We start from the raw sequence: 27,940 nt of genomic DNA on the forward strand, positions 1-27,940 counted from the left end.
GGGGAAAAAGTTAAAGATTAGGCGTCTCCATCCAAGTACTCAAATCCATCTGATCCTATTAACTCCCTATTTTGATCATGAATCTCACAAACATTTCGGAACCGAATAATATTTTACATGTACCTGCCAAGTAGTGCACTCAGGCCTTACCATGCATGAGGGCTGGACAGATTTGTTAGTGATTTGGGTGCACGGCCATCAGCCAGAAAAGTTCGCATCAATGGAAGAGTGGCCATAGACAAGAGGGCAGCAAGATCCTATCAAAATGTATCCTGCGAGAACTAATACCTTCAGAACAGGAGGGAGAAAACAGAATTACAGTTCCAACAGGAAACTGCATCGACATGGCAGGGGGTGGGACGGGATGGTTAGATACTGAACTTTCACAAAGGGAGCCATATTGGAAGCAGACAGAGCTCAGGGCAAGTTGCCTGCTTACCTTTGGCGTGACGCGTCATCCACCAATATCAGAGTTTCTCGATCAAATCACTACTGGCAAGTACATCCATCCAGCAGAAGCCAGGCAGCTTCTCTAGGATGGTGGGGAGCCCTCATCCTTGGTTCACCCTAGCAGTAAGTCACTGGCCTGCTCAGGCCAGATAGCAGATGTCGTGGCTAGGCCCGAAAGGGAGCAAGGCACTGGAGATACAGGCGAGTCTTCGCTCACTGTGGCGTCCCAGCACTCTTGGCGTGCTTTCCAAAGACTCAAATATCTTCCTTAAAAAAAGGAAGACTCGAGCAGCGCGTCTTGCGTAAAAAGGTCAAACAATATTCCCAATAAACCAGGCTACGACCACGGAATCAGCAGCACCACTGGAGGGCACAAGGTTAATCTACCACATTTTATTCCAGGGATCAGAACGAACAAGAGTGAAGGGTTCCTGCATCCACAACCCCAGAATATTGAACCATCTCGGAAGAGTGCGGTGGCAAGATAGAGGAGGAAGGCTGTGCCTCAGCTGAGCTCAGCCAGGGCACCAGAAGCAATGATTCAATGGGGGTCTCAGGCCTGAACTAGAGGGAGGACCAAAAGCAAAAATCAGACCCAATTCCTGCTCCCGATCGGTCGCCAGTGACCCCACCCTCCTATTGGAAAGTGAGACGACAGGGACAGTTCCAGCAGAGATATCCAGTATCTATGCTGAGTACTGGCTGGAAGCCCATTCTCAAAAAGGAGCCACCGTTAGCCAGGAGAGCAAACTGTGGATTCACAAAACAACCCCTCCATGCCAAACCAGCTCATTCACCTTGGGACCATCCCAACTTCACCCCCCCACCCAACCCCAAGTGTGGCGAGGGGACTATCACCAAGGGAAAACACTCAAATCCAGAAATGGGAGGGATAGTTGGGTCACACCATAAATCCTACTCCCCCTACCTTCTTACAATTTTCCACAAATGAAAATTCCAAGACAGGGAACCCACAGAACAGAAGATCACACTGCATCCCCCAAGTTTGTTCATTTTGGATTTTTTTTTTTTAATATAGAAAATGCATTGTAACTTTGTTAGCAACTCAACGACACAACATTGTTTCCTGGGTTGGCTTCTACTGCCAGACGCAGGAAAATCTTCAGTCAGGTTCACCCACAAACCTTTCAAACCGGGTGAAAATTAACAAAAGGACGTGGGACATTGCCCAGGGCAAGTCTACAGCTTGGTGTGCTTGTAAACAGTTTGATGATCAGGTGTCAGTACCTCTAACATGGAGACCAAGAATCCACACTCATTCTTCAGATGCACAGAACACAAACGGACACAACTTATTCTCTGGAGTTTAGAAGAATGAGAGGTGATCTCATTGAACTGTGTAAAATTCTCAGAGGGTTTGACAGAGTAGATGCTGACAGGCTGTTTCTCCCTGGCTGGAGAGTCTGGAAGTGGGGGGGTGGGGTTGGGGCAGGTCATTTGCGGCTGAGACGAGGAGAAATTTCTGCACTCAGAGGGTCGTGAATCTTTGGAATTCTCTTCCTTTGAGAGCTGTGGATGTTCCGTCAATGAACACATTCATGAACATTATCAAGGACGTGGGGATTGGGCAAGAAAGTGGAGTTGACGTCAAAGATCAGTCATAATCTTATTGAGTGGCAGTGTGGGCTTGAGGGGCCGAATGGTCTGCTCCTATTCCTGATGTTCATTCCAGTGACACGGGGGTTAAACCTCAGCAAAACCTTTGCACCACTCGAGACCCTGTAACTTGACCCCAAATCCCACCGTTCATCCCCCAAAAATGTTTGATTTAAAAAGCTAGAACGCCCCACAAATCCACAAACCCCCTCTCTCTCTCGGCTCCCCTCCAGAACCCCCGAAGAGTCCAAAATATATTACAAACGGCAAGAGTTTGAGAATTCAACAGCTTTTGGACAGTGCTGGGGAGGGAAAAAGAAAAATCACGTGCATTTAAAAAGAAAATGTCAGCAAATTGTTCGAGTTCCACACACAGAGATCCAGTCAGAATCATTTAGTACAATCGAATCCCAGAGTCAGTGCGTTGGCAAAAGTTTTTTTTCTTGTTTGTCCTCGGGTTCTGATCTTGGGTTAATATTTCTTCTGCTTGGCTTGTGGCCTGCAAGGAAAAGATCAACATCACAAACAGCACTCCCCTATAAACACACGGCAAGCTCAGCAGACAATTAATCAATATACACACCCTCAGAATAAATGCAGATTAAGACAAAGGCATCTACTGTAAATAAAACACATGGACTGGTTTAATTTTCATAAGTGATGAGGCACTGAAATCCCCTCAAAAGGTACCCAGATGATGAGAAAGACAGAAAAGGCACAGCAGGCCTCCAGCACCAGAGGACAGGTGAACACGGAAAATGCTGCAGGGGAGACCAACTTTGTCCAGTAGGGAGGGCAAGACAACAGGCTAGAAGCTGCAGTGAAGGGGCCGAGTCCCACCCAAAACACTGCCCCCATCTGCAGTTTGTCTCAGCCCCCTCCTGTTCTGAAGGCAGAAATCTGTTGGGTTTATATAGGTCCCATGGGCACTCAATGACCACTTGTCACACAGGGCAGATTCTCTCTCCCATGATTCCCCCTCTCCGGGCTCTAGCCCCGCATCACCCACACGTTTCCCCACAGACCAGCTTTGTCACGTTGTTAAATCTGTTGCAGATGGTCATCCAGCAGCCCAGGCTAATGTCCCAGGGACATGGATTCAAATCCTACCATGACAACAGGTGGAATTCAAATTAATTATCAATTAATTAATAAAAATGTTGAATTGAAAGCCATTCTCAGCAATGGTGACCGTGAAACTATCATTGATTGCCATAAAAACCCATCTGGTTCACTAATATCCTTTAGGGAAGGAAATCCTCTGTCCTTACCCAGTCTGGCCTACATGTTACTCCAGACCCACAACAATACAGTTGACTCTTAACTGCCCTCTGAAATGGCCTGGCAAACCACTCAGTTGTCGAGGGCAATTGGGGATGGGCAACAAATGCTGGTCCTGCCAGCGATGCCCACATCCCATGAAAGAATAAGAAAAATAAATTGCCTACCAGCGTAGGTCAGGAGGTAGCTGCATCAAAAGCTTTGAGCCACATGCATGTTCTGGTTGCAGAAAGACCCGGGAGAAATCAGACAACAAAATGTACCCCACCCCGCCTGACCCCTTCCCAGGCACCAGTGGCTGAGGCAGTTCGTAACCACTTCCACTCCTCCTCCATGCAGGGCCATGTCTTGGCTCAAACTGATCGGAATCAAATTGTACTCGGCGCTGGCTCAGCCTGGAGGTTGTGGGTTCAAGACCCACTGCAAGGACCCGAACACAAAAAAAAATATCTAGGCTCCCTTGCCCACTGTCAGTACTGAGGGAGTGCTGCACTGTCAGAGGGATCATCTTTCAGATGAGGTATTAAACTAATGCCCTGGTTGCCCCCTCACGTGAGTGTGGAAGATCCCACGGCCACTATTTGTAAGAAGGGCAGGGGGAAGTTTCTGCCCCTCCCCCCCCATCCCTCAATCAACATCACTAACACCACAGACATTGTGTGGAGGACACTAGGTGTTCAGGTGAAATCCATCATCCAGCAGAAGCAGCACTGCAATTCACCAGCACTTAGAATGGTGCAGTTGAACACATCATGGGTGAAGACACCAAATAACAGGGCGTGGGGGCAACATTGGACAACTTCAGAGGAAGATTCAGTGAGTCTCAGATCTCTGTTAGGAACAGTAGGCCATTCTGCCCTTCAAGCCTGTTCCACCATTCAATCAGACCACAGCTGATCTCTACATGACCTGCACACCCCTCAGAGATGACGTTCACATCCCAGGTACACACGGCCAACTAAACTCAACCTTTATCCAACAGGAGGGAATACTCTGTGCCCGAGTTGGAACCCACTCAACATGAACTCAGAACCCTCTCAAGGCGAGTGCACATTCCCCACTGGTTCTGAAAGAAAGAGGCTCCCATTCCTACAGCATCTTTCCAGACCTCAGGACATCCCAAAGCGTCTCGTGGACAAAGTGCACTTCCGAAGCCCAGTCAGTGTTGTAGGAAACGTAATCCTGTTCAGCAAGAAACTGAAGAGCATTCTATGCCCCAAACCCCATCAGTCTGCACTAGCAGCACTCTTCTCCTTTCCCCAATAAGACAGGAGTAATGTAACGACATGCACACCTGTATATTCCTACAACAACAGCGTGATCTCTCTCGTAGGGCTCTAACGTTAACTGCTCTTGGGGTTTCATGTTCTCCTGTTGCATTTTCTTCACTTCTGCTGCAAACACAGCCTCGGGGGGTGCAGTGGAGTCAATGCAGTTTGCCTGGAGGGAAAAAAAAAACACAAAGACATTAGGGGAGAGGGGATGGGGTGACTGCAAGGCCAAGTGCACTACATCCCAGTGTTCCAAGAGACATGTACAGGTAATTCCTGTCTGTGGGCACAGGTTCATTAGTTACCATCCCTGGCTGTACCATCAATGCCCTGCCACATCAGACATGGCACTCAGCCGCTTTTCAAGTAGGTGGATAACTACCAAAGCCTCATGAGTGACTGCCAGATTACCAGTGAAAAAGTGTAGCAACATGGCCAACTCAGGCCCAGAGGGCAGGTAATCGGGCGAGGTTCTGAGACCCAGAGGGCAGGGCCCCTTGTTTGCAAACAGTAGGCAGAAAGACACCCTCAGGTTGTAGGAAGGGAAGTCCGGGCGAGGCGATAAGTTTTACAGCTGCAGGACAGAATGAATTAGTGTAGGAGACAGTGCAATGGGTCTTTATCTGAATGCAAGAACAGCAAGCAGCCTAGGGAATTGCTGTGACAAGGTTATTAAAAAAAAAACTTACACTAAATGTGTTTGGGATACTTTATTCAAAAAATAATCCACATTTTTCCCCATAAAATTTCAAATGTAGAAGCAAACAGACTTGAGACGAAATGGACAGAACCTCATCCAATCATTTCCAACCAAAGTCAGTGTGTGAACACGCCCATCACCCACTCACATGCAATTCTACCCACCCGTCCACTCTCCCCCATCATTGACTCTACCCACCCATTCACTCTCCTCCCACAGCCCATGTCCACTCTCCCCCAAATACCCACCCATTCACTCTCCTCCCACAGCCCATGTCCACTCTCCCCCATCATTGAATCTACCCACCCATTCACTCTCCTCCCACAGCCCATGTCCACACACCCCAATCATTGACTCGACCCACCCATTCACTCTCCCCCATCATTGACTCTACCCACCCATTCACTCTCCTCCCACAGCCCATGTCCACTCTCCCCCAAATACCCACCCATTCACTCTCCTCCCACAGCCCATGTCCACACTCCCCAATCATTGACTCGACCCACCCATTCACTCTCCCCCATCATTGACTCTACCCACCCATTCACTCTCCTCCCACAGCCCAAGTCCACTCTTCCCCATCATTGACTCGACACACCCATTCACTCTCCCCCATCACTGACTCTACCCACCCATTCACTCCCCTCCCACAGCCCATGTCCACTCTCCCCCATCATTCACTCTACCCACCCATTCACTCTCCTCCCACAGCCCATGTCCACTCTCCCCCATCATTCACTCTCCCCCATCACTGACTCTACCCACCCATTCACTCTCCTCCCACAGCCCATGTCCACTCTCCCCCATCATTCACTCTACCCACCCATTCACTCTCCTCCTGCAGCCCATGTCCACTCTCCCCCATCATTCACTCTACCCACCCATTCACTCTCCTCCCACAGCCCATGTCCACTCACCCCCATCATTCACTCTCCCCCATTACTGACTCTACCCACCCATGCACTCTCCTCCCACAGCCTATGTCCACTCTCCCCCATCATTCACTCTACCCACCCATTCACTCTCCTCCCACAGCCCATGTCCACTCTCCCCCATCACTGACTCTACCCACCCATTCACTCCCCTCCCACAGCTCATGTCCACTCTCTATTATCAAGAACTGCCCACCAGAGGAAGGGTTCAAGCCACGATCCAGAGACTAGAGTGCTTAATTGAGCCTGTCACTTCAGTGTAGTACTGAGGGAGTGCTGCAGTGGCAGAGGTGCTGTTGCTCAGAAAAGCCATTAAACCAAGGTGAATTTTACAAATCCTCAGGCACTATTGGGTGCACAGGGCAGTTCATGGGTGGGCTGGACAAGCATCCCTCTCTCAACCAACACCATTAAAAAAATTATTTGGATATTGTCCCATACAAGTTGATTGCTGCATTTGCTTACACAACCGCAGTCACTACTGCCAAAATGTAATTCAGACTGTAAAGTTTATGGGACATTCCATGAGGAGATAGCGTGTACAAATGCACATTTTGCACTTCCTTCTTTCAAGGGACGTGTGAGGTGCGCCCTTGCAGAGACACGCACCCTTACGGAGTTGAGAATGTTGGTGAATGGATCTTCAGTGTGATTAGTGAAGGGACTGGGGAAGGGAAAACATGGCTCCCTTATAGCATTGTTCAAACTCACCAACCCTTCAGACTTGGAGGAGGAGCTGGGCTCACCTTAATGGAGATGACAAAGTGGCCGCCCACTTTGAGAAAATGGTGTGCGTTGAGTGCCACAATCCTGCACTGGTCTGGCTGTGCCACATCTGCGAAGATAACATCCACCATTCCTGAGGACAAAGCACAAGATGGGAATACAAGGGGAGAGAATCATGTTTCAGCTGTACATAGCCCTAGTTAGACCACACCTGGAGTTACTGAGAGACCCACACCTTAGGAAGGAGATATTAAGGGGAACTAGGTTTCTCTCTATCGACCCCATCTCCACTGGTTGGGGAGTTTAGGACTAGGGAGCAGAGTCTAAAAATTAGAGCCAGAGTTTTCAGGAGTAAATTAGGAAACGCTTGCACACACACAGAGTGGTAGAAGTTTAGAACTCTCTTCCGCAAACGGCAATTGATGTTAGACCAATTGTTAATTTAAAATCTGGGATTAATAGATTTTTATTAACCAAAGGGTTATGGGACAAAGGTGCGTATATGGAGTTGGGTCACAGATCAGCCATGACCTCACTGAATGGAACAGGCTGGAGGGGCTGAATGGCCTCCTCCTGTTCCCAATGCAGGGATGCACCGATGTTAGGAAGGGCTTCCTAGAGGCCCCACTCACTAACAGGCTCTATACCCATCACCAGGTCCCTAGTCTGCACTAGAGCCTATAAGGCAGGTGGTCTCAGCAGGAGCTGCTCACCCTATCCTGGTCCTCGCATCGAGTAATATAGAATTTTACAGTGCAGAAACAGGCCATTCAGCCCATCTGCTCCACACGAGCCTCTTCCCACCCCCTCTCCATCTCACCCTATCACCATATCCTTCTATTCCTTTCTCCCTCGTGTTTATCCAGCTTCCCCTTAAATGCATTGATACTATTCACCTCAACCACTCCCTGTGGTAGTGAGTTCCACATTCTCACCACTCTCTGGGAAAAGAGGTTTCTCCTAAATTCCCGATTGGATTTATTAGTGACTGTCTTATATTGATGGCTCCTTGTATTCAGACGGTCACAAACGCAATTTACGTGGGCTCTATTGACACAGGGGCTGCACTCAAAGGCAGCTCTCCGAGGTGAAACTGTTCCCCCGTTCTATTCCCACTGCCCCACCCCAGCTTACCCAGGAGCATACGGTACTTGTGTGGGTGCCTGGCATCCTCGATGATCGGTATGATGTTTGTTCTCTTCTTGGCCACATTGATGAGATCACGGCCAGACCGGTGAGAGAATTCAACTGCGTAAACCAAGCCATCCTGTCAGTGCGAGAGAAAGAGAGAGAGAAAAAAAAAGAGATCAGACCCTGAATCTCTATCCCCCCACCCCGCTCCACGACCAACTAGACCCCCCCGCCCCCCCCCCCATGCAAAGACCAGTTAAACACAGCATTGAATCTCCTGCCTACTCACAGGTCCCACAATATCCGACACATGGGAAACAGTGGTGCCGGACGCTGCTCCCAAATACAGCACTTTGGCTCCGGGCTTGATGTGAATCTGGTCGATGCCACCGAGGATCGCAGCCGCGAGTTTCGACCTGAAAGGGTTCCACGCTCTGTACTCAATCTTCGTCTCTGCTTCCTGCAAAAATACCAGCATCCACAGTCAACGCCACACGGGTAGCCCACGTGAAGAACACTGCTACTTCCATTCTCCTCCCCCCTCCCCTGCTCCAAGTGAACTCTAGGAACAGCACCTCCTCTTTCCAGCTGTAATATCGAGCTCAACCATCACTCCCATTTCCTCATCGGAAATGAGCACTAGAGGGCAGGAGGCTCATGTGGAACACAGACACCAAAGTGTGCAAAGGGCACAGTTTCTGTGATGCAGCGTCCAACCCCCACCCCCGATGATGTAGCCACTGAGAGCAAAGGTGAGGGCTGGAGAATTCCCACTCGTCTTTCCGCTGCCACACACCAGGATGTAGCAACCCTGTCCCCTCTCCCAGATCTTCCATGCTTTCCTCCCCCTCTGCTATACCACTGAACCCATTCATACCTCCTCTGGGCCCATCTTTCGTTTCTTTACTTATCCCATTACCACCCACTTTTGCCTCGTATCATCATCCCATTTCACACGGAATCTTTGGTGCCCTTCCCCCGCTCCCCCTCTGTTCTTTCCTCCCGACCACAGTCCAACGCTTGCTCATAAACCATTAAATAACCAATTCCTTCCAATGCTAATGAAAAGGTCACAGACCTGAAATGTTAACTCTTGCTTTTCTCTCCACACATGCTGCCAGACCTACTGAGCATTTTCCGTTTTCAGATTTAGAAACAATAATCCAGGACAAAAATTAACAGGCATTTGGACAAATGTGGATGAATTAAGGAAAGCCAGCATAGATTTGTTGAGGGCAAATTGTGTTTAACTGAATTGCTTTGAGTTTTTTTGATGAGGGTTGATGAGATGTACATGGACTTCCATTAGGTGTTTGATAAAGTGCCACATCACAGACTTATCAGCAAGGTTGAAGCCCATGGAATAAAAAGGACAGTGGCAGCATGGATATGAAGCTGGCTGAGTGGCAGGAAACAGAGAGTAGTGGTGAACAGTTGTTTTTCCAGACTGGAGGAAGGTATACATTGGGTTTCCTAGGGGTCAGTATAAGACCCCTGCTTTTCTTGATCTATATTAAATCACCTAGACTTGGGCGAGCAGGGCGCAATTTCAAAATTTGCAGATGACATAAAACTTTGAAGTATTGTGAACTAGTGATAGATTACAAGAGGACATAGACAGGCTGGTGGAATGGGAAGATAGGGGGTAGATGAAATTTAATGCAGAAAAGTGTGAAGTGATTCATTTTGATAGGAAGAACGAGGAGAGGCAATATAAAATCAAGGGTACAATTCTACAGGGGGTGCAGGAGCAGAGGAACCTGGGGAGTATATGTACACAAATCATTGAAGGTGGAAGCACAACGTGATTAATAAAGCACACGGGATCCTCGGCTTTATAAATACAGGCATAGAGTACAAAAGCAAGGAAGTTATAACTGAACCTCTATAAAACACTGCTTCAGTCTCAACTGGAGTATTGTGTTCAATTCTGGGCACCATACTTTCGGAAGGATGTGAAGGCTTTAGAGAGAGTACAGAAAAGATTCACCAGAATGGTTCCAGGGATGAGGGACTTCAGTTATGTGGATAGATTGGAGAACCATCGAAAAATTATGGCACAGAAAGAGACCATTCTGCCCATCATGTCCGTTCCGGCTGAAAAAACTAGCCGCCCAATCCAATCCCACCTTCCAGCACCTGGTCTATAGCCTTGCAGGTTACGACACTTCAGGTGCATGTCCAAGTGTACCTTTCAAAAGAATTGAGAGTTTCTGCCTCCAGCACCGTTCCTGGCAGTGAATTCCAGACACCCACCACCCTCTGGATGAAAAAGATTTTCCTCATGTCCCCTCGAATCCTTCTACCAATCACCTTAAATCTGTGGCCACTGGTAACTGACCTCTCTGCTAGGGGAAACAGGTCCTTCCTGTCCACTCTATCCTGGACCCTCATAATTTTGTATACCTCAATTAAGTCATCCCTCAGCCTCCTCCGTTTGAAAGAAAACAACCCGAGCCTATCCAATCTTTCCTCATAGCTGCATCTTTCAAGCCCTGGCAACATTCTTGTAAATCTCCTCTGTACTCTCTCCAGAGCAATTATGTCCTTTCTGTAACGTGGTGACCAGAACTGTACACAATACTCCAACTGTGGCCGAACCAGTGTTTTATACAGTTCCAGCATTACATCCCTGCTTTTGTATTCTATACCTCGGCCAATAAAGGAAAGCATTCCATATGCCTTCTTCACTTTATCTACCTGTCCTGCCACCTTCAGGGACCTGTGGACATGCACTCCAAGGTGTCTCACTTCTTCTACCCCCCTCAACATCCTCCCGTTTATTGTATAACTTCCCTTGCTTTGTTTGCCCTCCCCAAATGCATTACCTCACACTTCTCCGGATTGAATTCCATTTGTCACTTTTCTGCACACTCAACCAAACCATTGATATCATTCTGGAATCTACTGCTATCCTCTTCACTATCAACTACACGGCCAATTTTTGTGTCATCAGCAAATTTCCCAATCATGCCTCCCACATTTAAGTCCAAATTATTAATATATACCACAAACAGCAAGGGACCCAACACTGAGCCCTGTGGAACACCACTGGAAACTGCTTTCCATTCGCAAAAACATCTGTCGACTACTACCCTTTGTTTCCTGGCCTTGAGGCAATTTTGGATCCAACCTGCCACATTCCCCTGCATCCCATTGGCTTTCATTTTACTGACCAGTCTGCCATGCGGGACCTTGTCAAATGCCTTACTAAAATCCATGTAGACCACATCCACTGCACTACCCTCATCGATCCTCCTTGTTACTTCCTCAAAAAACCCAATTAAGTTAGTAAGACATGACCTTCCCTTAACAAATCCATAATGACTATCCCTAATCCATGCCTTTCTAAGTGGCAGATTATCCTGTCCCTCAGAATTAATTCTAATAATTTACCCACCACCGAGGTCAGACTGACTGGCCTATAATTATTTGGCCTATCCCTCGCACCCTTTTTAAACAGTGGTATAACGTTTGCGGACCTCCAATCATCTGGTACCTCGCCCGTATCCAGTGAGGATTTGAAGATGATCCTCGGGGCATCCAATATTTCCTCCCTGGCTTCCTTTAACAACCTGGAATGCAATCCATCTGGCCCTGGTGATTTATCCACTTTCAAGGATGTCAGACCTTCTAGTATTCCTCTCATTATGCTTATTGTATCTAATATTTCACACTCCTCTTTTACTACAATGTCTACATCAACCCTCTCCTTTGTGAAGAGAGAGGAAAAACTCATTAAAGAACCCTGCCCACATCTTCTGCATCCACACACAAGTTCCTTTGTACATCGCTGAGAGGAAAGGGTAGGTTTTAGTTATCCTCTTGCTCTTAATGTACTGATAAAACATCTTTGGGTTTTCCTTGATTTTACCTGCCAATAATTTTTCACGTCCTCTCTTTGCTTTTCTAATTTCTTTTTTTACTTCACCCCTGCACTTTCTATACTCTTCTAGGCTTTCTAAAGTATTAAGTTTTTTTGTGATCATAAGCTTTCTTTTTCTGCTTTAACTTACCCTGTAAGCTTCTAGATAACCAGAGGGCTCTAGATTTGGCAGTACCACCCTTTACCTTTGTGGGGACAAGTCTACACTGTGCCTGTAGAATCTCGCTTTTGAATGCCTCCCACTGATTTTTCTTCAAGTAGCTGTATCCAGTCCACTTTCGCTAGATTACCTCTCAGTTTCTTAAAATTTGCCTTCCCCCAATTTAGAACTTTTACTCCTGTTTTATCTTTGTCCCTTTCCATGATTATGCTAAAACTTACTGTATTATGGTCACTATCTCCAAAATGGTCACCCACTGCTACGTCATCCACTTACCCAGCTTCATGACCGAAAACTAAATCTAGAATTGCACCCTCTCTCATTGGGCTTGTTACGTGCTGGCTAAAAAAAGTTCCCTTGAATGCAGTTCAAGAATTCTGTCCCCTCTGTGCCCTTCACATTGTTTGTATCCCAGTTGATATTGGGGTAGTTGAAATCCCCAACTATTACTGCCCTATAGTTTTTGTACTCAGAAATTTGCCTACATATTTGTTCTTCTATCTCCCTCTCTCAGAAGCTGGGGCTGTTCACCTTGGAGAGGAGATTTGATAGAGGTGTTCAAAATCAGGAGGAGGCTGGACGGTGTAGATAGGGAGAAACTGTTCCCATTGGTGGAAGGATCCTGAACCAGCAGACACCAATTAAAGGCGATTGGCAAAAGAAGCAATGACAACACGAGGAAAACTTTATGCAGAATCTGGAATGCACTGCCTGAATCTGCCTCCATCTCACTCTCAATCGTGGCTTTCAAAAGGGAACTGGATAATTATCTGAAGAGAAAAAATTTGCAGGGCTACAGGGAAAAGAGCAGAACATAAGAAATAGGAGCAGGAGTGTATATCCCCTCGTATGGAGCCAGCTTGGCCAGTGCCCTCGTACTATACAGGAAGAGAGGCTCACCTCCACCCCAATCCTCTTCTCTCCATACACGGACTCTCCTGGAACCATGTTCCTCGTCACCAAAGCATCCTCCTTCCCACGGCATATAAACACACCTGAGCAGAAAGGACAGCAGGCAGTCAGTCAGTCACAGGACCCAGCATGCGGACCCCATCTCTCCCATTTCCACAGCACCTTTCACACCTCAGGGTATCCCAAAGCAATCAACAGATACACCAACAATTAGGAAGGCAAATGGCATATTAACTTTTATTGCAAGGGGATTGGAGTACAAGAATAAGAAACTCTTCTTACAATTGCTTGGTGAGACCATATCTGGAGTACTGTGCCTAGTTTTGGTCTCTATATTTAAGGAAGGATATACTTGCATTGGAGGCATTGACTAGATTGGTTCCTGGGACGAGAGGGTTGATCTAGGATGAGGGGCTGAGTAAATTGGGCCGATACTCTCTGCAGTTTAGAAGAATGAGAGGGGATCTCATGGAAACATACAAGATTCTGAAGGGGTTTGACAGGGTAGATACCGAGAGATCGTTTCCCCCTGTCTGGGGAAGGTAGAAGACAGGGACACAGTCTCAGAATAAGGGGTCAATCATTCAGGACTGAGAGGAGCAGTTTCTTCACTCAGAGGGTTGTGAATCTTTGGAATTCTCTATCCCAGAGGGCTGTGGATGCTCCATCGTTGAATATGTCTAAGGCTGGGACAGATAGATTTTTGGTATCTTGGGGAATCAAGGGTTATGGGGAGTGGGCAGGAAAGTGGAATTGAATCCCAAGATCAGCCATGATCGTATTGAATGGCGGAGCAGGCTTGATGGGCCGAATGGTTTACTCCTCCTCCGGTTTCTGAAGTGCAGCTGCTGTTGTAACATAGGTAACGCGGCAGGCAATTTGCACACAGCAAGATCTCACAAACAGCGATATGACGATCAGCATCAGGACCACTGCTCCCACTTTCTTGGTCAGCAGGAGCTGCTTATGACCCCTTACACCTGCCTTAGACATATTCTTTTGTTTCTTCACTTGTCCCATTACCATCTCCTTTTGCCTTGTGCCATCATCCCTTTCAGCACTGAATCACCTCTGCCCCCTTCCCGATGACCCACCTCTGCCCGTCCTTCCCCGACTTTTAAACCCTGTTACATCTCCAACCTTTCCCAGTTCTGACACAAGGTCACAGACCTGAAACGTTAACCCCATTTGCCTCTCCACAGATGCTGTCAGACCTGCTGAGTATTTTCAACATTTTCTGTTTTTTATTTCAGAATTCCAGCATCTGCAGTATTTTATTCTAGTAATACGATATTGATCACAGCGATGTTGGTTGAGGGATAAATATTGTCCGCAGGACACCGGGGAGAAGTCCCCCTGCTCTTTTCCAAATAGTGGCCGTGGGATCTTTGACACCCACCCTAGATTGGGGACCAGAATGATAACTGGACACCAAGGTTGCATTACAAGGAGAGATCACACAAACTTGGCGGCTATTCCCAAGAATTTGGACAGTTCCACGCACACACGCACGCAGTGGGTGGTAGAGCTTTGGAATTTCTTCCAGGGTTAGCAAATAGATCAGCTGTGATCTCACCGAATGGTGGAACAGACTAGAGGGGCTGAATGGCCTCTTCCTGTTTCTATGAGAGGGCAGATTGACTCTTGGTTTAACGTCTCATCCAAAAGTCAGCACTTGCAGCAGTGTGGTGTTCCCACGGCACTGCGAGTGTCAGCCTGGAGTCCATGGACCTGTGGCAGTGTGGTGTTCCCACAGCACTGTGAGTGTCAGCCTGGGTCTTTAGAGTAGATCTTGCAACCACAATCTCCTGACACACACAAGAGGCCGGCAGGAAGCACTCTGACCCCAGTACCCGCGTAACTCGGCATCACCCACCTTCATGCCTGTGTGGCTCCACTGTCACCTTTACTCCGCCTCGGAATCCTCCTCTTCCTCCACGACCTCCTCCTCCTCCTCTTCCTCGCCCCCCACCCCTGCCTCGGCCACCTCCTCCTCGTCCTCCGGGAGATCTGAAACCACCACCTGTTGGAAACATATTGAGTCAGTAAAATCCAAACGTGCAGCACAGACCAGGAGCTCTGCCCATCAGGACACTCAAATACAACCCCAGCACAACATCCCTCTCTCCCTCCCTCCCAGCCGGCTGTCCAGAAATACAGCGGTCAATTCCACACCAGTGAGGTGCCAAACACAGCTCTGAGATGGGCCAAGAGTCAATCCTCTCCTCAGTGCTGCTGATCAAGAGTAACTTCTTTCGCCAGGATTCCACTGAAATCTCTGCTCTTCCCAAAACAGGCAACAGAAACTTGCCTTTAACATAGTCAAACATCCCAAGACGCTTCACAGGAGCGGATTCAAAAAATCTGACCTCGAGCCATGTAAGGAGATATTAGACACGCAACCAAAAGTTCAGTTTTAAGGAGCAGGGAGAGGGAGGCCAATGGTGGAACGATGGGAATCGGGCGACGCGCAGGAGGCCGGAATTGGAGGAGCGCAGAGATAGGGAGCGTCGTAGGGGCCGGAGGAGGTTACGGAGATAGGGAGGAGGCGGAAGAAATGAGGAGGCCATGGAGGGATTTGAATTTTAAAATGGAGGTGTTGTCGGACCGGGAGCCAGTGTAGGTCAGCGAGTAACAGGGGGTGACGGGGAGGAACGGGATTCGGTGCGAGTTAGGACACGGGGCAGCAAGAGTCTTTGAGTGGAAGTTTACAGAAAGTGGGAGAAGGGAATATGGAAAGGGGAATGTTGGAATAGTTGGGTTTGGCGGTTAAAAAGACACAGTTGAACATTTCAGGCAAACATGACTTCAGAGTCAAACTACACTTGCTTCAGAAGTCCGATAGTGCAAACCTGAGCCCAAGGCCTTCTGTCTCGAGCCTCATGGGGGCGATGGAAACCCCAAATCAATCCTACAAAAAAAAAGAGGAAAGGACTCACATCCAGTGCCGGAGAGGTGAACGAGTGATGGCCAGGGTGAGGGCTGAAACACAGCTTCCAGTCACAGCACGACAAAAGAGCGAGCTGAAAACCCTGCAATGTGGGAATCTATAGGGCTAAGGCTGCAGGGTTGGGATTATCATCTAAAACGTCACTCTGTGTTATCCAACTGTACATGCGCTCCAGTATTCTGCTCAATCCCATTGCAATGGGGAAAAGCAGGTGAAAGACGATTCTTCAGCGTACAGTAAAAAGAATAAAGACCTGCACTTCTCCCACACCTTTCAGGAGCTCAACACATCTCAAAGCACCTCACAGCCAATCAAAGCACTTATTAAAGTGTGCTCACTGTTGTAAAGTAGGAAACACAGCAGCCAATTTGCACACAGCAAGATCCCACAAACAGCAATGTGAAAATGACCCAGATCATCGGGTTTTTTTTTGTTAAGTGATGTGGGTTGAGGGATAAATATTGTCCCCAGGACACCGGGGAGAACTCCCCCCCCCCCCGCCCCCTCCCCTTCTTCCAAACAGTGGCCGTGGGATCTTTTACACCCACCTGAGGGGGCAGACGGGGGCCTCGGTTTAATGTCTCATCTGAAAGGCGGCACTTCCGACAGTGTGGCACTCCCTCAGTACTGACCCTCCTACAGTGCGGCGCTCCCTCAGTACTGACCCTCCTACAGTGCGGCGCTCCCTCAGTCCTGACCCTCCGACAGCGCGGTGCTCCCTCAGTCCTGACCCTCCGACAGCGCGGCGCTCCCTCAGTCCTGACCCTCCGACAGCGCGGCGCTCCATCAGTCCTGACCCCTCTCCCCCCCCCCCCAATACTGGGAGTAGCAGCCGTGATTATAGAATCATCGTAAGTTTAAGGCACAAAAACAGGCCACTTGGCCCATCGTGTCTGTGCTGGCCGAAAAATGACCCACCGATTCTAATCCCACCTTCCAGCATTTGCGCTGTAATCTGCAGGGCTACGGCACTTGAGGTGCATATTCAGACTCCTTTTGAATGAGTTGAGGGTCTCTGCCTCAACTACCCTTTCAGGCAGTGAGTTCCAGACCCCCACCATCCTCTGGGTGAAAAAGTTTTTCACTTTAAATCTATGCCCCCTTGTCACTGACCTCTCTGCTAAGGTGAATGGCCCCTTCACCTCCACTCTATCCAGGCCCCTCACAATTTTGTACATTTCAATCAGATCTCCCCTCAGCCTTCTCTGTTCCAAGGAGAACAACCCCAACCTATCCAATCTTTCCTCATAGCTGCATTTTTCGTAAATCTCCTCTGTACCCTCTCTAGTACAATTACATCCTTACTGCGATGCGGTGACCAGAACTGCACATAGTACTCAAGTTGCAGCCTAACCAATGAGTTATACAGTTCCAGCATAACCTCCCTGCTCTTGTATTCTATACCTCAGCTAATAAAGGAAAGGATTCCGTGTGCCTTCTTAACCACCTTATCGACCTGTCCTGCTACCTTCAGGGATCTGTGGACATTCACTCCAAGGTCCCTCACTTCCTCTACACTTCTCAGTATTTTCCCATGAATCGTGTATTCCTTTGCCTTGTCTGACCTCTCCAAATGCATCACCTCACACTTCTCCAGGTTGAATTCCATTTGCCACTTTTCTGCCCATCTGACCAGACTCTCAATATCTTCCTGCATCCTCCTCACTATCTACCACACGATCAATCTTTGTGTCATCTTCAAACTTCTTGATCATGCCCCCTACATTTACATTCAAATGGTTAATATGCACCACAAAAAGGAGGGTACCCAGTACTGAACCCTGCGGACCATTGGAAACAGCCCTCCAGTCGCAAAAACACCCGTCAACAATTACCCTTTGCTTCCTGCCACTGAGCCAATTTTGTATCCACCTTGCTGCATTTCCCTGGATCCCATGGGAGTTTATGTTTTTAAACCAGTCTGCCACATGGGACCTTGCTAAAATCCATGTAGATCACATCAACTGCACTACCCTCATCTATCTTCCTTGTTACTCTTCAAAAAATTCGATCAAGTTGGTCAAACAAGATCTTCCCTTAACAAATCCATGCTGACTATCCTTGATTAACCTGTGCCTTTCTAAAGTGACAATTTATCCTGTTTCTCAGAATAGATTCCAATAATTTGCCCACGACTGAGGTTAGACTAACTGGCCTGTAATTATTTGGTCTGTCTCTCACTTCCTTTTTAAATAGAAGTACAACATTAGCAATTCTCCAATCCCCCGGCACCACACCTGTATCTAGTGAGGACTGGAAAATGATGGTCAGACCCTCTGCTATTTCCTCTCTAGTTTCTTTTACAGCCTAGGATACATTTCATCTGGCCCTGGTGATTGATCAACTTTCAAGGATGCTAATCCCATTATTACTTCCTCTCTCCCTATGTTTATCACAACCAATACTTCACACTGTTACTCCTTAACTATAATATCTACATATAGAAGAAAATTACAGCACAGGAACAGGCCCTTCGGCCCTCCAAGCCTGCGCCGATCCAGATCCTCTATCTAAACATGTCGCCTATTTTCTAAGGGTCTGTATCTCTTTGCTTCCTGCCCATTCATGTATCTGTCTAGATACATCTTAAAAGACGCTATCGTGCCCGCGTCTACCACCTCCGCTGGCAACGCATTCCAGGCACCCACCACCCTCTGCGTAAAGAACTTTCCACGCATATCCCCCCTAAACTTTTCCCCTCTCACTTTGAACTCGTGACCCCTAGTAATTGAATCCCCCACTCTGGGAAAAAGCTTCTTGCTACCCACCCTGTCTATGCCTCTCATGATTTTGTACACCTCAATCAGGTCCCCCCTAAACCTCCGTCTTTCTAATGAAAATAATCCTAATCTACTCAACCTCTCTTCATAGCTAGCGCCCTCCATACCAGGCAACATCCTGGTGAACCTCCTCTGCACCCTCTACCAAAAGGATGTAGGTGCTTTGGAATGTGGCGGCCAGAACTGCACGCAGTATTCCAAATTTGGCCGAACCAAAGTCTTATACAACTGTAGCATGACCTGCCAACTCTTGTACTCAATACCCCGTCTGATGAAGGAAGGCATGCCGTATGCCTTCTTGACCACTCTATTGACCTGCGTTGCCACCTTCAGGGAACAATGGACCTGAACACCCAAATCTCTCTGTACATCAATTTTCCCCAGGACTTTTCCATTTACTGTATAGTTCACTCTTGAATTGGATCTTCCAAAATGCATCACCTCGCATTTGCCCTGATTGAACTCCATCTGCCATTTCTCTGCCCAACTCTCCAATCTATCTATATTCTGCTGTATTCTCTGACAGTCCCCTTCACTATCTGCTACTCCACCAATCTTAGTGTCGTCTGCAAACTTGCTAATCAGACCACCTATACTTTCCTCCAAATCATTTATGTATATCACAAACAACAGTGGTCCCAGCACGGATCCCTGTGGAACACCACTGGTCACACGTCTCCATTTTGAGAAACTCCCTTCCACTGCTACTCTCTGTCTCCTGTTGCCCAGCCAGTTCTTTATCCATCTAGCTAGTACACCCTGGACCCCATGCGACTTCACTTTCTCCATCAGCCTACCATGGGGAACCTTATCAAACGCCTTACTGAAGTCCATGTATATGACATCTACAGCCCTTCCCTCATCAATCAACTTTGTCACTTCCTCAAAGAATTCTATTAAGTTGGTAAGACATGACCTTCCCTGCACAAAACCATGTTGCCTATCACTGATAAGCCCATTTTCTTCCAAATGGGAATAGATCCTATCCCTCAGTATCTTCTCCAGCAGCTTCCCTACCACTGACGTCAGGCTCACCGGTCTATAATTACCTGGATTATCCCTGCTACCCTTCTTAAACAAGGGGACAACATTAGCAATTCTCCAGTCCTCCGGGACCTCACCCGTGTTTAAGGATGCTGCAAAGATATCTGTTAAGGCCCCAGCAATTTCCTCTCTCGCTTCCCTCAGAAACCTGGGATAGATCCCATCCGGACCTGGGGACTTGTCCACCTCAATGCCCTTTAGAATACCCAACACTTCCTCCCTCCTTATGCCGACTTGACCGAGAGTAATCAAACATCTATCCCTAACCTCAACATCCGTCATGTCCCTCTCCTGGGTGAATACCGATGCAAAGTACCACTTTAGAATCTCACCCAATTTCTCTGACTCCACGCATAACTTTCCTCCTTTGTCCTCGAGTGGGCCAATCCTTTCTCTAGTTACCCTCTTGCTCCTTATATATGAATAAAAGGATTTTCCTTAACCCTGTTTGCTAAAGATATTCCATGACCCCTTTTAGCCCTCTTAATTCCTCGTTTCAGATTGGTCCTACATTCCCGATATTCTTTCAAAGCTTCGTCTTTCTTCAGCCTCCTAGACCTTATGTATGCTTCCTTTTTCCTCTTAACTAGTCTCACAATTTCACCTGTTATCCATGGTTCCCTAATCTTGCCATTTCTATCCCTAATTTTCACAGGAACATGTCTCTCCTGCACGCTAATCAACCTCTCTTTAAAAGCCTCCCACATATCAAATGTGGATTTACCTTCAAACTCCTGCTCCCAATCTACATTCCCCGGCTCCTGCCGAATTTTGGTATAGTTGGCCTTCCCCCAATTTAGCACTCTTCCTTTAGGACCACTCTCGTCTTTGTCCATGAGTACTCTAAAACTTACGGAATTGTGATCACTATTCCCAAAGTAGTCCCCTACTGAAACCACCTGGCCGGGCTCATTCCCCAACAGCAGGTCCAGTATGGCCCCTTCCCGAGTTGGACTATTTACATACTGCTCTGGAAAACCCTCCTGGATGCTCCTTACAAATTCTGCTCCATCTAGACCTCTAACACTAAGTGAATCCCAGTCAATGTTGGGAAAATTAAAATCTCCTATCACCACCACCCTGTTGCTCCTACATCTTTCCATAATCTGTTTACATATTTGTACCTCTATCTCACGCTCGCTGTTGGGAGGCCTGTAGTACAGCCCCAACATTGTTACCGCACCCTTCCTATTTCTGAGTTCTGCCCATATTGCCTCACTGCTCGAGTCCTCCATAGTGCCCTCCTTCAGCACAGCTGTGATATCCTCTTTGACCAGTAATGCAACTCCTCCACCCTTTTTACCTCCCTCTCTATCCCGCCTGAAGCATCGATATCCTGGGATATTTAGTTGCCAATCATGCCCTTCCCTCAACCAAGTCTCAGTAATAGCAATAACATCATACTCCCAGGTACTAATCCAAGCCCTAAGTTCATCTGCCTTACCTACTACACTTCTATGCGTCTATTGTCACAAAAGAGGCGGAAAAGTATTCATTAAGAACCATACCAATATCCTCCACGCCTACACATTGTTTCCCTTTTTAGTCTTTTATGGGCCCTACTCTCTCCTTAGTTATCCTCTTGCTCTTAATGTATTGATAACACTTCTTTGGGTTCACCTTGATTTTGCTTGCCAATATTCTTTCATGCCCTCTGTGCTTTCCCAATTTCCTTTTTGATTTCACTCCTCCACTTTCTATACTCCTCTCAGCTTTCTGTAGTATTGACTTCTCGGTGTCAGACATAAGCTTTCCTTTCCTGCCTTCTCTTATCCTGTAGGCTCCTTGACATCCATGGAGCTCTAGATTTGGCCGTCTCACCCTTTTTCTTTATGGGAACGTTTACTCTGAACCCCTTAAATCCGCCCTTTGAACCCCTCCCACTGCTCTGACACGGATTTACCTTCAAGTTGTTGAAGGGTGTCGAGTCCTTGGAGAGGGTGCGGAGGAGATTTACTGGAATGGTCCCAGGGATGAGGGACTTCAGTTAATGTGGAGAGACTGGAGAAGCTGGGATTGTTCTCCTTAGAGCAGAGATTTAATCGAGGCGTTCAAAATCATGAGGGGGTTTTTGATGGAGTAAATGAGGAGAAACTGTTCCCAGTGGCAGGAGGGTCGGTAACCAGAGGGACACAGATTGAGGATAATGGGTAAAAGAAGCAGAGGGGGGGGGGGGGAGGGAAAGAGGAGGAGAATTTTTTTGACGCAGTGAGTTGTTGTGATCTGGAACGCGTTGCCTGAAAGGGCGGTGGAAGCAGATTCAATAGTAACTTTCAAAAGGGGGAATTGGAGAAATACTTGAAAGGGAAAAATTTGCAGGGTGATGGGGGGGAAAGAGCAGGGGACTAATTGGATAGATCTTGCAAAGAGCTGGCACAGGCATGAAGGGCCAAATGGACTCCTTCTGTGCTGTGTGATTCTATGATGGGTCTGTGGAGTAGGACTCAGAGTTAGACGCGAGCATGTTAAAGCCATAGTTGACGTGTGAGCAAATACCTCGATCTCCTCGGTCACCGAAACCTCCACGGCCCCCGAAACCTCCACGGCCTCCGAAACCTCCACGGCCTCCGAAACCTCCACGGCCTCCGAAACCACCCCTTCCACCCCCACCACCACGTGGAGAGAACCCTTCAAAACAAAACAGAAGAGGGTGAGAAACAGTCCAAGATTGCTGATGCTGTTCACATTACCTTTCGCCCCCCCGCAGGACGTCACAAATTGCTTCACCGCCAATGAATGACTTTTTCTTTATCAGTGTATTCTCTCTGTTGTAATGTAGGAAATAGAGCAGCCAATATGCACACAGCAAGATCCCACAAACAGCAATGTGATAATGACCCAGATCATTTTTTTTTCTTGATGTTGGTTGAGGGGTAAATATTGTCCCCAAGACACCGGGGAGAACTCCCCCCTGCTCTTCTTCCAAACAGTGTCTGTGGGATCGTTTACACCCACCTGAAAGATTTGAATGCCTCACCCGAAAAGAGGATGAGGAAGAGACCCAAGCTGTAGAAGGCACTCGCTACAGTTCAGACAGCAAGTGCTGGTTTATCCACATTAACAACATAACAATGGCAACACCAATAACAGGATGAAGACAATGTTGGATCAAGTCAGTAACAAATAGCATTCACTTTCACATATCGTCACGACATCAAACACTCGCAGGACAGGTACAGCACGGGGGTTAGATACAGAGTAAAGCTCCCTCGACACTGTCCCCCATCAAACACTCCCAGGACAGGTACAGCACGGGGGTTAGATACAGAGTAAAGCTCCCTCGACACTGTCCCCCATCAAACACTCCCAGGACAGATACAGCACGGGGGTTAGATACAGAGTAAAGCTCCCTCTACACTGTCCCCATCAAACACTCCCAGGACAGATACAGCACGGGGGTTAGATACAGAGTAAAGCTCCCTCGACACTGTCCCCCATCAAACACTCCCAGGACAGGTACAGCATGGGGGTTAGACACAGAGTAAAGCTCCCTCCACACTGTCCCCATCAAACACTCCCAGGACAGGTACAGCACGGGGGTTAGATACAGAGTAAAACTCCCTCTACACTGTCCCCATCAAACACTCCCAGGACAGGTACAGTACGGGGTGTCCGCCGGTACGCTTGAGGCCTTCTGCGACCGATGGGCACCGCAGGGACTGGAGTGCATCGTTGACGCCGAGAATGGCATTTTAATTTGAGTTTTTTGTTGATTTATCTGGTTTTAATAAAGTTATTTTAAATCTGTAAATATGTATATAAAGGGGGCCTGAGGAATAAAGGCCCCCACGATGTGAAAAATATAAATGGGGCCTGGGGTATAAAGACCACCGTAAAAAAAAAACGGGGGTTAGATACAGAGTAAAGCTCCCTCTACACTGTCCCCCATCAAACACTCCCCAGGACAGGTACAGTACGGGGGTTAGATACAGAGTAAAGCTCCCTCTACACTGTCCCCCATCAAACACTCCCCAGGACAGGTACAGTACGGGGGTTAGATACAGAGTAAAGCTCCCTCTACACTGTCCCCATCAAACACTCCCAGGACAGGTACAGCACGGGGGTTAGATACAGAGTAAAGCTCCCTCTACACTGTCCCCCATCAAACACTTCCAGGACAGGTACAGTACGGGGGTTAGATACAGAGTAAAGCTCCCTCTACACTGTCCCCATCAAACACTCCCAGGACAGGTACAGCACGGGGGTTAGATACAGAGTAAAGCTCCCTCTACACTGTCCCCATCAAACACTCCCAGGACAGGTACAGCACGGGGGTTAGATACAGAGTAAAGCTCCCTCTACACTGTCCCCCATCAAACACTTCCAGGACAGGTACAGTACGGGGGTTAGATACAGAGTAAAGCTCCCTCTACACTGTCCCCCATCAAACACTCCCAGGACAGGTACAGTACGGGGGTTAGATACAGAGTAAAGCTCCCTCTACACTGTCCCCATCAAACACTCCCAGGACAGGTACAGTACGGGGGTTAGATACAGAGTAAAGCTCCCTCTACACTGTCCCCCATCAAACACTCCCAGGACAGGTACAGTACGGGGGTTAGATACAGAGTAAAGCTCCCTCTACACTGTCCCCCATCAAACACTCCCAGGACAGGTACAGCACGGGGGTTAGATACAGAGTAAAGCTCCCTCTACACTGTCCCCATCAAACACTCACAGGACAGGTACAGTACGGGGGTTAGATACAGAGTAAAGCTCCCTCTACACTGTCCCCCATCAAACACTCCCAGGACAGGTACAGTACGGGGGTTAGATACAGAGTAAAGCTCCCTCTACACTGTCCCCATCAAACACTCACAGGACAGGTACAGTACGGGGGTTAGATACAGAGTAAAGCTCCCTCTACACTGTCCCCATCAAACACTCCCAGGACAGGTACAGTACGGGGGTTAGATACAGAGTAAAGCTCCCTCTACACTGTCCCCCATCAAACACTCCCAGGACAGGTACAGCACGGGGGTTAGATACAGAGTAAAGCTCCCTCTACACTGTCCCCCATCAAACACTCCCAGGACAGGTACAGTACGGGGGTTAGATACAGAGTAAAGCTCCCTCTACACTGTCCCCCATCAAACACTCCCAGGACAGGTACAGCACGGGGGTTAGATACAGAGTAAAGCTCCCTCTACACTGTCCCCATCAAACACTCCCAGGACAGGTACAGTACGGGGGTTAGATACAGAGTAAAGCTCCCTCTACACTGTCCCCCATCAAACACTCCCAGGACAGGTACAGCACGGGGGTTAGATACAGAGTAAAGCTCCCTCTACACTGTCCCCATCAAACACTCCCAGGACAGGTACAGTACGGGGGTTAGATACAGAGTAAAGCTCCCTCTACACTGTCCCCATCAAACACTCCCAGGACAGGTACAGTACGGGGGTTAGATACAGAGTAAATCTCCCTCTACACTGTCCCCATCAAACACTCCCAGGACAGGTACAGTACGGGGGTTAGATACAGAGTAAATCTCCCTCTACACTGTCCCCATCAAACACTCCCAGGACAGGTACAGTACGGGGGTTAGATACAGAGTAAATCTCCCTCTACACTGTCCCCATCAAACACTCCCAGGACAGGTACAGTACGGGGGTTAGATACAGAGTAAAGCTCCCTCTACACTGTCCCCATCAAACACTCCCAGGACAGGTACAGTACGGGGGTTAGATACAGAGTAAATCTCCCTCTACACTGTCCCCATCAAACACTCCCAGGACAGGTACAGTACGGGGGTTAGATACAGAGTAAATCTCCCTCTACACTGTCCCCATCAAACACTCCCAGGACAGGTACAGTACGGGGGTTAGATACAGAGTAAAGCTCCCTCTACACTGTCCCCATCAAACACTCCCAGGACAGGTACAGTACGGGGGTTAGATACAGAGTAAATCTCCCTCTACACTGTCCCCATCAAACACTCCCAGGACAGGTACAGTACGGGGGTTAGATACAGAGTAAATCTCCCTCTACACTGTCCCCATCAAACACTCCCAGGACAGGTACAGTACGGGGGTTAGATACAGAGTAAATCTCCCTCTACACTGTCCCCATCAAACACTCCCAGGACAGGTACAGTACGGGGGTTAGATACAGAGTAAAAAAAAAAACGGGGTTAGATACAGAGTAAAGCTCCCTCTACACTGTCCCCCATCAAACACTCCCAGGACAGGTACAGTACGGGGGTTAGATACAGAGTAAAGCTCCCTCTACACTGTCCCCATCAAACACTCCCAGGACAGGTACAGCACGGGGGTTAGATACAGAGTCAATCTCCCTCTACACTGTCCCCATCAAACACTCCCAGGACAGGTACAGTACGGGGGTTAGATACAGAGTAAATCTCCCTCTACACTGTCCCCATCAAACACTCCCAGGACAGGTACAGTACGGGGGTTAGATAGAGTAAAGCTGCCCTGGGCCTCGAGTGCAGGGTGAAGCCTGCGTGTTACGTTGAGATATCCCTGACCCTCGCTCTCTCCCACCTGGTCTCATGCTGCTGCTATTCTGATCCTCCTCCAATCCCCGCCGCGCTGCCTGATCACAGGCCCGCCGTTGGCGACATGTGCCTTTCTGCCAAGGCCCCCGCACTTCCGGTCCTCCTGCTGCAGCGCCGCCCTGCAGGACAGGAGGGCGAACTGCAACCTCCAGGCACGCCGCCCTCTGCAGCACGGGAGGAGGAAGTACACCTTACCGTGCAGCCCGCCGTCTGCCGAGGCGGAGGAGGTACTGCACCCTCATCTGCAGCCCGCCCTGCGCTGGACAGGAGGAGGAATTGCATCCTCCCATACACACCGCCCTCTGCTGGACCGGAGTAGGAACTGCATGCTCCAGACATCCCGCCCATTGCAAGACAGGAGGCGGATCTGCATCCTCTTATGCACCCCGCCCTCTGCAGGACTGGAGGAGGGACTACACCAACCCGTACAGCCCGCGCTCCACAGGACTGGAGGAGGAACTGCATCCGCCAGGCACGACGCCGTCAGCAGGACGAGAAGAGGAACCACACCCTCACATTCACCCCGCCCTCTGGAGGACTGGAGGAGGAACTGCACCCTAACATGCATCCCGTTTTCTGCAAAACAGGAGAAAGAACTGACCAGCTACAGTTTGAAGGACTATGAGAAGACTCTCTCGGAGGTAGTAAGGTTTATCTCAATGCAGGTATTCAGCTCTCTAGTTCCTCCTCCTGTCCTGCAGAGGGCGGGCTGTATGGGAGCATGCAGATCCTCCTCCTGTGCTGCAGAGGTCGGGCTGTTTGGGAGGATGCAGTTCCTCCTCCTGTCCTGCAGAGGGCGGGGTGTGTGGAATGTTGCAGTTTCTCCTTCGTTCCGACAAAAGACGGGCTGTAGTTCCTCCATCCGTCCTGCAGAGGGCGGGATGTATGGGAGGTTGCAGTTTCCCTTCCCGTCCTACAGAGGGCGGGCTGCATTGGAGGGTGCAGTTTCCCCTCCCATCCAGCAGAGGGCGGGCTGTGTGGGAGGATGCAGCTCCCCCTCCTGTCCTGCAGACAGCGGGCTGCCTGGGAGGATGCAGTTTCTCCTCCCGTCCTGCAGAGGACAGGCAGTTTGGGAGGATGCGGTTCCTCCATCCGTCCTGCAGAGGGCGGGCTGTGTGGTGGGATGCAGCTCCCTCTCCCGTCCAGCAGAGGGCGGGCTGTGTGGTAGGATGCAGCTCCCCCTCCTGTCCAGCAGAGGGCGGGCTGTGTGGTAGGATGCAGTTCCCCCTCCTGTCCTGCAGAGGGCGGGCTGTGTGGTAGGATGCAGTTCCCCCTCCTGTCCTGCAGAGGGCGAGGACTATCTGCCATTTGCGACCTGAGCCATGGGTCCTGACGTCCTGTGTCTACCCTGGGCATTGTCCAGTAATGGGTTATTCGACCATGTGAGGCTGCCCACTTGTAGCCCCAGTACGAGGAATGCGAAATTTAAGGGCAGCAGATTTCCAGCAACTCGTCTCATCTTTTCTGCACGCTTTAATTTTAAAATTCACAATTATGTTTTCAAATCCCTCCATGGCCTCCCTATCTCTGTAACCTCCTCCAGCCCCGACAACCCTCCCGGTCTCTGTAACCTCCTCCAGCCC

At 48.8% G+C, this 27,940-nt stretch overlaps 1 protein-coding gene across 1 annotated transcript; it reads right to left on the minus strand.

Annotated features, from left to right (window-relative positions):
- Positions 1-1,455: 1,455 nt before the first annotated feature.
- fbl (fibrillarin) lies at positions 1,456-26,515 on the minus strand. Its single transcript, XM_068018637.1, has 9 exons — positions 26,344-26,515; positions 22,337-22,468; positions 14,943-15,089; positions 13,055-13,149; positions 8,398-8,568; positions 8,112-8,244; positions 6,998-7,110; positions 4,643-4,788; positions 1,456-2,566 (listed from the first exon to the last, which is right to left on the minus strand). Exons 1-9 carry the CDS (start codon positions 26,351-26,353, stop codon positions 2,539-2,541), a joined length of 975 nt encoding a protein of 324 aa, XP_067874738.1. The 5' UTR covers positions 26,354-26,515; the 3' UTR covers positions 1,456-2,538.
- Positions 26,516-27,940: the final 1,425 nt, after the last annotated feature.

This window comes from Heterodontus francisci, chromosome 39 (assembly GCF_036365525.1).
Source record: "Heterodontus francisci isolate sHetFra1 chromosome 39, sHetFra1.hap1, whole genome shotgun sequence".
Classification (NCBI taxonomy): domain Eukaryota; kingdom Metazoa; phylum Chordata; class Chondrichthyes; order Heterodontiformes; family Heterodontidae; genus Heterodontus; species Heterodontus francisci.